Here is a 16,161-nt window from a genome sequence, read left to right on the forward strand (position 1 = left end):
TCAGACTCTCCCATGTGACTACTGGCAAACTCTAGCTGAAATGTTATGTGCCTTTTTTTAACAGTGGTTTTCTCTTTGCCACTGTCCCATAAAGCTACAACTGGTGAAATAACTAGGCAACAGCTGTTTTATGCACAGTCTCTCCAATATTAAATATAGTGTAGTTTGTAAATCCTTTATAGAGTTCTTATACAGTATGTTTCTTGGTGGCCTTTCTCACTAGATTTTTTGTACAATCACTCATTTCTTCTGGACAGTCTTTCCATTTTTTAATGATTGATTTAACTACACCTCAAGAGAGATTCAGTAACTTCTTTCTTGTATCTTGTTCTTTTCACCTTTTTTATGGAATTGCATGGAGTGTTCTTTTGTCTTCTTTGTGTATTAGGCCATGATACTGACTCACCTCAGTCTGGGTCTTCAAGATAAGGTGCATTTGTACTGCAATGAGTTGAAACCCCTTAACTAGAGACAGGTGAATTCCATTTAACTGGTTATGTGACTTCTAAAACCATTTGGCTACACTGGAGATGATTTACAATAGGTGTGTTGTTGTAAGGGTCTGAATGCATATGCAATAATATTTCATGTTTTATATTTGTAATTAATTTAGAGAACTTTGTAGAGATGTGTTTTCACTTTGACATTAAAAAATCAATTTTTTGATGATCAGTTTCAGTTAATTAGCCAAATTAATTCCATTGTGATTTAATGTGTAACAATAAAATGTGTAAACATCCCTCAAGGTGAATGTTTTTTTATAGGTACTGTATTTCCTATACAGCACCAAAAGAATTTAGATTAGACTGAATTCCCAAGAGGCTAAGTGCAAACATGCCATCTACCACTTTCAAATAAATTGAACTAAGAAAACAAGACAGAGGAAAGGTGCTAGTAATAGTGATAATAGAATAAATATATTTATATATATATATATATAAGATTTAGAGAGATTTAACTTCTGTCTTTCACAGACTGAGTTATTTACAAGAAGCATTATTAATTCTAGCAGGAAACATTTGCAGGTGAATAAAATGGAAAACAGAATGTTAAACAATCATCAGTTTGAGGATTTCCATAAAGTAATAGTAAGTTTAATGTAAAATATAGTACAGCAAAGCAAGTCAAGAGAAGCAATTAAGTAGTCCATATATAGAAAAAACACTCAGATATCTGATTTTTCAATAATAGTAAATATTATTTTATATTTAATATCTTTAAAAATCAATATTTTTGTTTTCTTATAGAAAAATTGTAGAACATGTAGATTTTATGACATCCCCTGAACAAGTTGCAGACTATGTCAAGCGTTTCAGGTAATAATTGTTTCTCTTCTCTTAAGTCTTTGTGGTGGGTATATATACAGTTTGATAAACTAACATTTTGTATCTTCTACTAGAGATGCCTTTTGGCCTAATGGTATCTTAGCAGAAACACCACCTAGAAGAGATAAAGCAATCCGAATGAGAACAAGAGTCGCTGCAAAAACCAACCTTTTGGGGATAATGCCAGGTATTTTGTTAAATATAGGTTTTTCATGTTTAAGGACCAGTTGTGACATTTTTCTGCTTTGACAATGTCATCTTTTTCAATTCAGAAGTTAAACCTAAAAGCTTAAGAACACTTTTGGCTAAGATTTCATTTTCACAAATTCCACAGCCATTTTCCAGGTTTACCTAGGTTAATTCCCCGAATATTTTTCCTCCACTCAACACAATCCTGGCATCTTTGAAGTTAAGACCCAATATTTACAAATCATCTGGCACAACCATACAGTCTCTTTATAGTCCTATTATTTATCACTGCAAGACCAAGTCTTCCATTTAACTCTGCATATATCCTCCTGTCACATCATGTATCCCTATCATAGAATATATTTTATCTGTCACAGATTTGATTAGTTTTACCGTATAATGTGAGTAACTTCTTCAGAAGTGAGAATGGGGAAAACAGCTTTCTTTCATTTCTCCCACGCATCTCTCATCTTTGTTATCACTGTTGCATGCACACCTCAGGTAGCACTCATTAGATCACCAATGTAACATAACTTCCTGCTTTCTTTAAGACAATTCTGTTCCTGATATCTAAATTCATACTTACTACATCATCACTAAACCCCTCTCACACGCTTTCTATAAAAAGGGTAACATTCACCACCTGCACACTACTGTTTTATGCCACTACATATTTTATGCAGCCACTTCTGACAACATGTGCATTGGACTGACTTTCTCCCAATAGCACTACCACACATGCCGCACACCCATTCAACCACCTTTTCTGCCCCTTTCCTTTTCACCCATCCCTTTAGTATTTCCTGCATTTATCTTGAGGTCTTTCCATATAAACTTGATTTACACTCCATACCTTCTCCCTCAGTTACCTTTTAACTTATTGCCTTGAATATGAGGCTACCAGTATGTAAGAGCTATCATGCCACTCCTTCAAAACTTAAGTAACAGACTGAGAATGGATGCCTGGTGCAGCCCCATTATCCCTATTTGCTGTCCTGATAACTGTTTGAGTTTCTTCAAACATTCCCATTAATGCAGGCAATAATCATTCATCCACACCTAACTTTCTCATCACCCACTTCCCTACCCCTGCACCCTGTCAGATGTCTTTAATATATCTATAAAAGCATAATACAACTTCTTTTCCTAGATCTGAATTTTTGTTTTTTCCTGCATTAACTTCACAAGATAGATTATATTTGTTTTTCCCAGCTAAGGCTTGGAACTGAAATGCAGTTCACTAACTTTACCTAATTTTTTCCTCCCTTTAGCACTCTCAGCCACCTTCATTACCTGTTCCAGAAGCTTCATTGCTCAACATATATCACACTCTATTGAAGGGCATTTCATTTATTTTTTCTTTTTTTTTAACCTTCACACAGAATCACGTTACACAGATTTGTTAGCCTTTAAACTCCAAGACTTTTATTTATGCTGCCTTAAATATTTCCAGCACCACTCCAGTTGGGCCTGTCGCTTTAATTCTCTTAATCTTTTTCAGTGCTTTTGCATCCTCCTCTTTCATAAACCTTCAGCTGAAGCTTTCTAATTTCTCACAACAAACCTCACTATACTCATTCAGCAACTTCCCTATGTACTCTTTCCATATATCCTTAATTCCAATACTACAGTAAATAATGATAATAATACAATAATGCAGTAAAACAATAGTGCAGTAAATCACAACGTTACCGTCAGCATTTTTTAAGCAACCCATGCTTTATTACGTACTGATTTTATTTTGCCATCTGTTTCACAATCCTGAACACATTTCTGTTCTCCTCCCAATTCTGCAGCTCACTTATAAACTCCTGTCTTTTATCTTCTTGCACCTTTTTGACTGCTATTCGTACCTTTAGCTATACTTCCAATTAGACTGCACTGTCACTTTCTGCATTTGTTTTCTTCTAGCATTTCCTCTTTTCCTCAGTTGCCATCTGTACTTCAGCATTCTACTATCATGTTACCTTATGTCGCAATGGTCATTTGCCCCACCAAAGGCCCATGTTGTTTTCTACCAGACATTCTTTATTTCTTTCCACTTACCATTCACACCTCATGCTTTTTAAATCTTGCTACCAGTATATCAGCAAATTTATTTTCACACTATCCCTCAACTTCTAGATGTTCAGCTTCAGTACATACTTCCTATTACTTTAATTCATGCATCTAATTAAAAAATCTCCCACAACTATTTCATGTTGTGACACATAGTCAATCTGAGGATCACCTTCATTTTTTTTCCCATGCCCCAATAACATTCTCATCAACAAAAAGTATATTGTGCTCCTTTTGCCACCAGATTCAAACGTCGCCAACTAACTTTCCTACTCATTTATTATAATGTTCCACACAACCATTTCTTTTGCATCACCAAACAAACACCTCCATGGACTCTTACTCTAAACCATCAGCACTGGCTTCAACATGCCTATTCAAGTCACCACTCATACATTCACCTTCCCCTGAAGCATCCCAGATGTTACCACCTTCAGCTTGTTCCAAAACTCACCTTTCTCTTCATCCCTGGGACATTTGTTTAGACTATATTCATCCATTTTACACCAGCAATGATTTTTAACAAATGCATGATGGCCATTCATCCTCTCCACCTGCTAAGGTTTCTTTATTTTTCAAACCCAAGTACACCAACCCTACATTGCCATCACTTCTCCACTACCAGAAAAACAGATACTTTGCAAAGTTCCATCTAAGCATTCTCTCACTTTTACCTTTCCATATTATCTCTTGTATGCACCACACATCTATTCTCCTTCTGTCCATTGCTTTCATCACTTTGCCCAATTTTCCTGTCATACGTCCTATGTCCTAAGTCACAATCCTATACACTACCTATTTAACACTTACTACTTACTACCTTGTCTTCATCTACCTGCCATCACACCAGCCACCCAACAGTACACCTGGTCTAGACCCATCATAAATCAGTTTTGGTTTTTTTTTTTTTTTTTTTTTTGACTGTGGTTTGGTCAGGTTCACCAGCTGGCTGTCCTTGTAGCTCATCATCAAAGGGATATTGGAACAAAACAATTGGTACCTATGTCTTTCATGTTCCCAGACTCCAACAGTTGCCTTTCATGACACACAAGAGAGACAGTGACCTAATTCTGTACCCCAAGTCACAGGGGTAAATATCAACTGTGTGCTTATAAACAGAGTAGTCTATTTTTTGACTTCTGATTTATATTTATTTATTACAGTTCTCTAGTAATAAGTGAGCCCTGTGGAGTTCAATTTGCCGTGAACTGTGCTAAATTGTGGAAATGTTTGGGAACTTTGCCAATTTGGCAAAATGCTTTGAAGTTGGTGGGGAAAGAGGAACTGAACTAAAAGTGTTCCTGAGAGCAAGAGAAGCATTTACCAACTATACTGGACTGATTATTGTGTACAAAAAAGGGATCTGAGCCCATATTTATCAAGTGTCTAAGTGTAGAACAGTGATCCTAACTGACTCAAAAATCTCATAGTTAAGAAAATTTCGGCCTACTGTTAGTAATAGGAAGTTCACCAGAATTTAGGAGGGCATAAGTTCACCAGAATTTAGGAGGGCATGTTCGCTAGGAGCTGCCAGAACATAGAGTACAGGTAGAGATCAGCATGCACGTACTAGGAAAGGCTAAATACTGTAGCTCAGAAATGCTGAATAACAATGAACTTGTAAAAATATATTTATTTAACAGTAATTGAGCAATATTCATAACATTCTTATATTTGTGTACATTATGTCACTGCTCTGTCTATTAGCCAAAATTAAAGTATTGGTAACATTACACTTTTTGGCCACAAAGGCAGCTTTACAATATCAGTGATTTAGATATGTCACAGCAAAGATTTTTTGAATTTTTCAGCAAACTGTAAACGCTCTTACAACAATTGCATGAGGTAATACACAGATATATACATTTCCCCACCACTTCAACTAAGATTATGATAAAGCAAGCTGCATTAATGCACATAAAGATAATTGCGCCAAGTGTGACTGGTCAAGCATAAGTGATATTAAAGTATCAACACACAACTGGTCATTGATGCAAACTGTATTGTAGTAGCAAATATATTACCCTGAAGACAAGCAGGACTGGATGAGTGATTAACTATGAATTGTCACACAGGTGCACTTGGCTTTGCATTCTGTGAACCCCTGGAACATTTGCTTTTCACCTTACAACCGCTGAAAGTTCAAGGAGGCAGGTAGAGATGCCCAAGGCATTAGATAAATTGTGTGTCACAGAAAGAGACACAGCACATCATGCTGTGGAAAACAATTGGAAACACTGCCAGAGTGAATGCAACTTCAGTAACTTTGCAGGAACAGTTAGGGCTAGTTTCAATAACTGTCACTTTACAAGGCATTTTGTGTGGCCATGACAGTGAAAGGGTTATTGTTTTGAAAGTATGGCTTCAGTTTGGAGCATTTTTGTTAAATAAACGTGCCCATTATCTGGCCTTTCTTTAATTTGGCGTGTGTGTGTCTATCCATCTTAGCATCCATTGCAATATTATTCATAATGTTGCAAAGTGGCAACAATTACATGCAGCTTAGTGCAATATCCTACTTTCATCATCATCTTCTACATTAAATATTTTTATTATATTTATTATCATGTTTGTGATGAAGCCTCTGCATTAGTTTGAGAAAACCACAAAACTTCATTATCAGTGTTAATTTGCGGCAAGGAGTGCTGTAAAATCATGATGTCATTCATTCTCAGCCATGGCCTTCTAATTCTTACTGGGACTGGGACTAGGACAAGGACACTTGGTAATGTCCTATTGTGAGGTTGGACAAATTCTTAGCCTAGTCAGACTTTTAGTGCAACTCATAGGAGTAATTCTGAGACGCCTTGTAAATACGGGCTGTGAGCTATTAAGCAGTAGTGCTAACCACTGTGACTCCCTAGCCCAAACAACTAAGGAAACAGGTGGAATATTAACCATAAACAAAATACAACAAAAGACCACAAACTAGCAATAAGTAAACATATACCTATATCATCACACTTACAAAGTTATAGTCTTCAGGGCATTGATTGTTCATGCCAAAAAAAATAACAAAAACACACACATTCTCTCCAAAAAGACCCTCTTCTAGTTGGAATGGTTATAACAAAAACACAAATTACCATAACATATTGTAAATGCCATAGAGACATACAGACCATACAGTGATTAAACCATCCAAAACAACACACCAAAGTATTTGGATCAGTGTTAAAATAGTTATTTGGTGTATTATACATGAACTTGTCTTTAGGGTTTTGGACTAGGGTACTGTGTCTTGGAGAAGGTATTTTCCAGGAAAGCAAATTATATCTCACTTTTTGGTGGCTGACAGGAGAGAATCCAAAAATAAGGAAGTGAGTATCCATCTTGTTTAACTTTGTTTTATTTTTAAAGAGCATACAATCATAGGTCCAGAACAGCCCCTTCTGGTAGAAAGAAATAGTGTCTGGCTTTCAGAGTGAAATCAAAGTAGAAAATATTAGGGAGAAGATTATTAGTGTGTAAATGAGAGAAAATAATCAATAGTAGGTAGGCTGTGCTGGGGCTGATAGGCATTTAATTATAAGTAGTGCTTTTATGAATTCAGTCAAGGATGTTAACCAGACAATACTGAACTGTGAAACAATATTTGTCGTTAGTCTATATTTTTGGTGAATGTTGCAGGCTCTTCATTAAAAAAATAAGAGATCTTTTTGGTAGAAATAATGCTGTATGGCATGATTCTCCATATGCAATAGATTTTTATTTTTTTTCTTCACACACAATTTCTTTTTATGTTGTTAACAACTGTGTATGAAGTAAGGACTTGATGTATTGCAATCCTGACCATTTTATAAGCAATTGTTAATCAGTGATTAATATCTTTTAAAAATAATTCATTTATTAAAAACCTAAAAAACCTAAAAATCTAGTCACTTCATTGTTTTTACTGTAATGCACTTACAAGCATTGTAGCCCTTTGCTTGTATATGGAAATACTGGTGGTGTGTAGAAAATGAAAGCACTGCCCTGTTTAACACTAGAATCCCTGAAGCCTACAAAAAAACTTGAAATCCTGGGCCACCTTAAATTCCTTCACACTTCTCCATCAGCATTTTTTGTTTTCCAAATGTGTCAATCAGCACAAGTAGAAAGCAACCTGTTATCCCATCCCCCACCAATGCAAATTTAGTCATACACCAAATTCTCCCAGCTCAAGTTTGTTTATCTGGGTGTAAGGTGCCTTGAATTGTATAGGGTAAATAATTTATCATTATTTGGAACACAAACATTCATGTATGTTCTGTGTCTACAACGATCAGTGTAAATGTAGGATAAAGGGAAATGCGAGACAAGAAATATTGAACACTGGAATCGAACACAAGAAGCTCTGCAGTCTACTTGTAACTTTAAGCTGTAGGAAGATAAATAAATAAATCAAGGTAAATAACATTCAATCTGGCTTTTATATAAGTAACATGTAAATGTCTCTCTATTATAAAAAAAAAATCCTGTGGGAGTGAATGGCTAGGAGACGATACATGATCTTCACGTTAAGATCACAGTTGACACTTAAATGACCCGCGAGGCGAAAGAGAATGACCACAGAGCATCTTGCAGGGACCGTAAACATGAGATTGTGCCAAGAGATTGACCCAGAAACATCGGGGACGTAGAACATGAGATTCTTGCAAGACACGCCCTACTTACAAGCAATATCAAATAAGACCACGAAGAGAAAAACCATCAGTCATGTAAATGCTTTGACCACAGACAGATCCAGGGCTGTCAGCGCATATAAAGCGTATAAGGACAATACTTAATAAATGAAACGTCGATGACTAAATGAAGAAGAAAGCGCAGCGAGGAGAAAAGAGACCCAAAAAGCGTTGGAGAGAAAAAAATGCAAAAAGAAAATTAACAATCTCGGTGCAAATGCAGACAATAAAGAAAGTAATAATCAGCCCGGAACAAGTGGAATTGAAAAAAAAAAGCACGTCCAATCAGGCTCAGATTTAAAAAGGCTTAAATAGCTCAAATTCGAAAGGCTCAAAAAAAATGTTGGCGTGATACAAATGCAGAGAAACGTAAGGAATATGAAAGCAGAAAAATTAGAAAGTATCAAAAAAAAAAAAAAGAAAGTAAACATTGCAGTGGTGCAAACAAATGGAAACTGTTACTCGAAAAAAGGGAAAATAATCACCAAGGACCAGATGTCATTGAAAAAAAACAGCACAAAGCGAGGTCAGAAATAAAAGACAAAGAGCACAAAAAAAAGTAAAACGTTATAAGGAGGTTAAAGAACAAGGGGGTCCCCTTGAGCAGGTGAGAGATAATGAAAACAGTGGAATTCAAAAGACACAAAAAAAACGCAGGCGTGAAACACATGCAGAGCATAATGCAGAATATGAAAACAGAAAAAAACGAAAATGTCAAAACAAAGTAAAGATCGCATTGTCGCAAACAAAGACAAATTATTTCTCAGAGAAATAATGGAAAGGCGAATAGAGATCAAATATATGGACATTGGTGATATGTCAGAAGTATGTAAACATTGTAAGGCTTTGAAGTCAGAGACTTGTAGATCGTCTAATTCGTGTTGCCATCGGGGAAAATTTGTGTTTATACACAACGAGGAGGCGTATATAAGAGAATTAAAAGATTTGATGTTTGGGGAAAGTGAAATCCACAAACACTACAGGCAAAATATTTGAGTCTATAATAATCTTTTCGCATTTGCATCATTCAATTTGCTAAACGTAGATTTACACAAGAATGGACCATACGTTATGAGAATCTGTGGTCCAGCAACAATTAAAGCAACAACAAGTTTAATTTCAAAGAAACCACAATTCAGGCAGGTGTATATTTATGATCACGGAGAAGCGCTAAATGAGAGAAATGAGAAGAGTTAAATGATCGGACGTATTAGAAATAGTACAGCCAATAATGGATACAAATCCATACGTCCAAAAGTATCGCACTTTACACACAATCTATCTGCAAAACTCGGACAAAGAAGTTTTCTTGGATTTCTATATAAATCAAAAAGATCACGGGCGCATATATAATAAACCAACATGTGACAAGTTATCAGCGATAATAGTTTCAAAAGATGGAAATATCAAAAACAGAGATGTTCGCGTTTATCCGAAAGCAGAACACAAATCGACATTTTTGTCTAATAATTCACCACATTCTGATCCATTACTCTTTCCCTTGCTTTTCCCAGATGGAGAAACGGATGGTCTAACAATATGAAACACACAAATTCAGAAAAACTAATAACACTAATACAATAATTTGGGGCAAAATTAGCAATACTTTCCAATGTATTTAACCCACTTCTATCATCTCTACATGTAACGCAACATTACATTATTAATGCGTATCTAAAAGTCGAAGCTAATCGTCTTTTCTTTATTAAATCGAATCAAAACTTAGAATGGAACATATGCAAGGACTCATTGATCACGTTCAAAATTCAAATATCAATAGTTCAGACAAATTCAAAATAGGTAAAGCAATAATATTACCATCATCATATCAAGTTAGTCTAAGAGCATTGCAATAGTTATATCATGATGCAGTGGTAATATCCAGAACTATCGGTCGGCCAGATTTATTTATTAAAATGACGTGCAATCCACAATGGCCAGAAATCCGGAGATTCTTGAAAACAATGCCACCAGCTACATCGGCTCTGGATATTCCGACTTTCGTAAGTAGATTGTTTTATCAGAAAGTCTTAATTTTATTGAAAGAACTCGAAACAGTGTTCGGTAAAATCCGACCATACATTTACACAATTGAATTTCAAAAACGGGGTTAACCTCACATGCATTTATTGATTACAAAAAAAAATATTAATAGCTGATGATGTGGATCGTTTTGTCTGTGCTAAAATTCCAAACAGAGAACCTAATCCTGAATTGTGGTACAAAGTCATTAAACACATGTCTGACGGACCTTATTTAAAAGATTCAGCATGTTGGGACTCGAAAGAAAAAAAGTGTTTAAAAAATTTTTTGCAAAAGCTTTCATTCAAACAACAAACAACAGATATGACTAAGGCTGGCTTTCCAGATTATTGCCGAAGAGATAATCGTCATAAACAACACACTTATCACGGAAAGAAAGGTGGAAAAATTGTAATGATCGATAATTCAATGATTGTACCATATAAGTTGTATTTGCTAAAAAGATTTGATTGTCATATTAATGTTGAGTATTGTGCATCAGTGATGAGTATTAAGTACATCTACAAGTACGTTCATAAAAGGCAAGATAGAGTATGCATAACATTATCGAAAGAACAAGCACAGGACGAAGTTCAAACATACTTAGATACTCAATACGTTAGTGCAGTGGAAAGTGGGTGGCATTTAATGGAATTACCAATGCACAGTCGAATTCATTCTGTAGAATTATTACCGATTCATTTACCAGGACAGAATATGGTTCAATTTAAAGAAGGCGAAGAAGCAGATGCTTTACAAGTAGCACAAAAAAAAAAAAATTATTGGCTTATTTCGAACTAAATAAAAAAGATATAAATGCAAAGGCATATACGTATGTGCAAATTTCTCAACATTACACATGGCAAAAACAAAAAGGAATATGGCATCTAAGAAAAATGAATTGCAAAAGTGTTACATGATTAAATATTGTATCACCAAAAGATAGCAAGCGCTTTCATTTAAAATTGTTGTTGCGAGAATTGAAAGGAGCAACGTCGTATAGAGATGTTCTAACTATAGATGAAAATACGTATGATACCTTTCAAGAAGCGGCTCGAGCAGCTAGATTATGTAAATCGGACGACTATATGTATGAAATGATGTCTGATGCCACGTCTGTAATGATGCCTGACAAATTAAGACACTTCCTCGTATTCCTAATTAATGACAGGGGAAGTTAATGCTTTACAATTATGGGAAGCATTCAAAGGACCGTCATCCGAAAAGTCCAATGAACAAACGGCTCTTTCAATCATCAAAGAATTCTTAGAAGTAGATTTAACAATGCAACAATTTGGACTTCCACATGAAATTAACAAATCAGAGGTAAAGTAAGAGATAAAAGCTTATATATTCCATGAATAACATTAGACACCAAAGGAGACCGTGATATGCCATTCGTATTAAAACGTTTACAATTCCCCGTTGGAATAGCATTTGCTATGACAATTAACAAATCACAGAGACAAGCATTCGAAAAAGTTGGTTTATTTATAACAAACAAAAAAACAATATTCACTCATGGACAGTTATACGTTGCATTGTCACGATGTAAGTCCAAAAACGGAATCAAAATTTAATACGATCTTGAAGAAAAAGTAATTCCAAATATTGTTTTTACCAAAGTTCTAAAATAAAAGGGAAACTAATGAAACAGAAACAATTCCAAGAAAAAAAAAATTTTGTAAAAGTGTGTATCCAGAAAACCAAACATGGCAGATTCACTGGCCGGATGATGCCTGACCTCTTGTTGCATCCAAACGTGGCATCTTTCGCATTTACGCCTGGCGCAGCTGCGTTGTTCTTATGTTTGAGTGGACTTTTTTGCTTTGGGGGATTTCTTTTCTCTTTTCTTTGATGCAGAACCTTCATCTGAGTTCACCTCTGTTATAGCATGTCTGTTTTTGAAAACTAACAGTGTCAGATTTGGGGGAACGTAAAAGCATCACTGACAGAATAAAGGTGAGTGATGAAACAAAATGCTAACTTTTACAATTACCATAAATTTACACCGGCTGTTACAGAATCAAATACATCAAATGTATGTTTTTATTTTATAATAGTAATAACAGGCGCTCACTACTTAAAACAATTCAATGCATGAAAGACCCGGAATTGAACCCGCCACCTCTCGACAGGCATTTGTACCGCTACACCAACGTAGCAGACATATATGTGGGTGTGTGTGTCGTATCCTACCCCAATTTCTTTTACTTCGGTTAAATTCTTGACCAAGCACAATTGTTATATCTGTGTCTTTTGTGAAAAGCCTTTATTTAATATTTGGAGTTCAGTCTTCACACATTATACACTTCATGTCTGCATTTTGCCAATTATTAATAGAAAATGAAAAAACTTTCTGTTCTAGTTATGTGTTCAACATTTCTTGTCTCGCATTTCCTGTCATCCTACATTTACACAGATCATTGTAGACACGGATCACACATGAAATGTATGTGTTCCAAATAATGATACATTATTTACCCAATACAATTCCAGGCACCTTAAACCCAGATGAACAGACTTGAGCTGCGGCAGTTGGGGGGAGGGAAAGCAGGCTGCTTGTGCTGGCAGACACATTGCAAAACAAAAGACACTAATGGACAGGTTTGAAGGAATTTAAGGTGGCCCAAGATTACAAGTTTTTTTTGTAGGCTTTAGGGTTTCTAGTGTTAATTTTGTGCTGTGTGAACTCATTTCCTAGATACTTTGAGATCAGCTTTCCATAAATATTATCAAATTGAGAGGGGTCCATTTTTCTGATTTAGTAAAGCAAAATTAAGTTGTGTATTAAATTTCGTATAGTTTCCTATAAGTATAGTTTCTATGATAAAGAGTATGCTTTTGTTCAAGAAAACTGGATTTAACAATTTTTTTATTTGTGTTTTATATTTCATGAAATGTTTGAATGAACATAGCATAATGCTCTGGTAATACTGAATAACTGTAGTGCTAAATTTGTACAAATCTTTATTTTTACAATTCTTCTCTTGCAGATGAATTGAAACACATTATTGGTGCAGATACAACACGAAAGGGCATTTTAAGAGTCTTCGAGATGTTTCAGCACAACCAGTTAAACAGGAGACTTGTCTATGTTTTTTTAGAAGGATTCCTGGAAACTCTTTTTCCTCAATATAAATTTCCTGAACTTTTTATTAAATTGCATTCAAGATCTCAACGAATAGAGAAGTATTCACATAAATTAAAGACTACACAAGGAAGTTCTCTGCAAAAAAGGTGACACAACAGAACACAGAGTTGTGCCCTTAAAATCTAGTAAAACTGTTACGAAAGAAAGTAAACAGTCTTTCAGGTTGTATCGGTTACAAAGAAAATTGCAAGTGCTAGCATTTTTAAACAAATTCTAGGATAAGAATATTCCTTGAACCTTTATTAAACACTATCTATCTACATTATTTTGGATGACACATATTAAATTGCTGTACTGTCATGCAACTTTGTCAAGGAGCACTTTAACACAGAATGAAATGATATGTATGAATCATTTCAGCTCAGTGACCTTAGGGCAAGGCACGATGAACTGTGCTGAGGTAGCGCTTGATCTGTCAAAGCCTGTTAAAAGATTAAATAATGAGTGCTGAACACTATGTAGAAAGTCAAAGTGTGCAATTATTAGGAGGAAGTTAATTCAAATTGAAGAAAACCACCAATTTTATGTGGTAGGACACAAGTATTTATTAATTTTAGTTAGAGTGATGGTCCAACCAATCCTGGTAAAAATTAATTATTTTCTGTAATATTGGGTTAGGTGTTTTGATTATTTTTAATATAAAAATCTACATTTTGTAGAGGGAGGGGATTGAATGGTGCTTAAAACAGAATCATATCACACCAAACCATTACAAATTGTGCAAATTTATTCCTTTTTGTTTGGAATAATCCATTACGCAGCAAAAATGAAGACTGTTTTGAAACACACATCTACAAAAATTATAATTGAAAAAAGTTAAATGATTTGCGTTTCCATGAAGATTTGTATGAACTTGATTGTCGTGTTCTAATAAAGGGAGTGAAGTCAGTGTTATGTGAGAAACTGACCATTTTGCTTACAGAGTCTTTCCATTATGCAGAATTACCTGGTGAAATAATGTGAATTGTAGCTCAAGGAATGACATTTAGCAAATATTTTATTACATAAATGATTGTTCTTCGATAGCTTTACAAATCAATGCACTTTCTTCCCAGAAGTCTGTGTTATTGAGATAAAAACATTCTTAGATAGAGAATTAATTTTGATACGCTCTTCCAATGTGAAACACACAACAGATTTTAATTATTCAGCACTGGAAGTGTTTGTACCACACTACCCTTTCATCTAGTAAAAGTTCTAGACATTTAGTTTGATTTTGAAATATTATTCTGCAAGGTCATCTTGCGAGCTGTGTTTTCTTTCTTCAAAAATAAAGGAAGTTTTTATATTTTAATATTTGGTCTTAATTTAAATAGTTTTATTTCTAATAGTGTTATGTACAGTATTACAGCATTGTAACTGAAATAATAGAATTATATGTAAGACCAACTAAAATACTACGTAATCTTAGTTTACTAAGATTTTGCAAGTGAAACCAAACTAACAAGTACATGCACTTGCTTGCTTGTAATTCTTGGCGACATTAATCCCTAGAGAAAGCTTCAGAGCCGTAAACATGAAGCTTATGTTACTTCGCTTACTAAAAGCATACAATGCTATGCTTCCCTGAATGTAACATTTTCAAACCTAATGTTTATATCATATTTTAACCCTCAAAGTTTTGTTAAGCTTATTGATGTGATCCTAAAACTACTGTGCAGCACTTTGTAGTGGGGATACTTTAGCATAGTTGAACAGTAATCTGTGCCATTATTTTATACATATAGCCCAAAATAGAAAATACAGTCAATATCAGTAATATATAGGCTGAAACCCAATTGAAAACTGTCACAGTTAAAAAGGAAGAAAGCTTTTTTAGTGACCAACTAAAGTTTCTTCTGAAAATAATTTTGTGCAATATTTTATTTAATGCATGCGTATTTGATTAAATATGTTTTAATGTTTTGAAAAGTAAAAGCCTTCTAAACCCAACAACCTACATTCCGTTGTTGTCATACTACTTTTATTTAAGGACTTGTTTTATAAGTCCTGACTTTTCACTCCTTGTTAGACTTACGAAACTAAATATGTTTGTCTAAGCATGGCTGATGTATGGCAAGGAGTATTTTAAAGAGCACATTGCTGTGTGTTTGTCCAAGTGTATGTTTGTGTGCATGCAAGCACACATACATGCTGTATGAAAGATCTTGCATCATGGGATATATATTTTTGACCAGTCTTACATGAATACTACTCACTGAACATGCCACAAATATGTTTCATCTACATGCACAAAACCATTTTTTTTCTGTGCATTGTCATACTTGATTGTTCAGCATGTCAGTCAGTAGATGTATAGTAGGAATGATAAACTCCTGTGATGCAGGACTTTGTATATATATATATGTGTGTGTGTGTGTGTGTGTATATATATATATATATATATATATATATATATATATATATATATATATATATATATATATATATATATATATATATATATATATATATGTATATATATATATATATATATATATATATATAAAATATGTGTGTAGCAGTTATGATGAATTATGCATATCATTGTACAGTATGTGTCAAAAGTGTGCCTAATTGTATTGTCAATACTATTTTCTTATTTCTTTAAAGAACAAATGTCAATCTGAATGTCCTGGTCATTTTTAAAAGACTGAAAAAGACTCTAAAGATTTTAGAGTTTGTGTGCATTATGCCGATGCAATAGAGCAGCTAAAATAATATTACACTAATAAAATGTCAAACCAATCCAGTTGCTTGTTTTTTCTTT

General features: G+C 34.5%; 1 protein-coding gene across 3 annotated transcripts in view; it reads left to right on the top strand.

Moving 5' to 3' along the window:
* snx13 (sorting nexin 13) overlaps positions 1-14,162 on the top strand; it is a 220,710-nt gene extending 206,548 nt beyond the window's left edge. For all 3 annotated transcript variants that reach the window (XM_039736162.1, XM_039736163.1, XM_039736164.1), the window contains 3 exons: positions 1,248-1,316; positions 1,400-1,512; positions 13,255-14,162. In XM_039736162.1, the coding sequence (XP_039592096.1) occupies positions 1,248-1,316; positions 1,400-1,512; positions 13,255-13,502 (430 nt within the window). In that variant the 3' untranslated portion in view covers positions 13,503-14,162. The remainder of the gene's footprint in view (positions 1-1,247; positions 1,317-1,399; positions 1,513-13,254) is intronic.
* Positions 14,163-16,161: the final 1,999 nt, after the last annotated feature.

The sequence above is a fragment of the Polypterus senegalus genome, chromosome 15, assembly GCF_016835505.1.
Source record: "Polypterus senegalus isolate Bchr_013 chromosome 15, ASM1683550v1, whole genome shotgun sequence".
NCBI lineage: Eukaryota > Metazoa > Chordata > Cladistia > Polypteriformes > Polypteridae > Polypterus > Polypterus senegalus.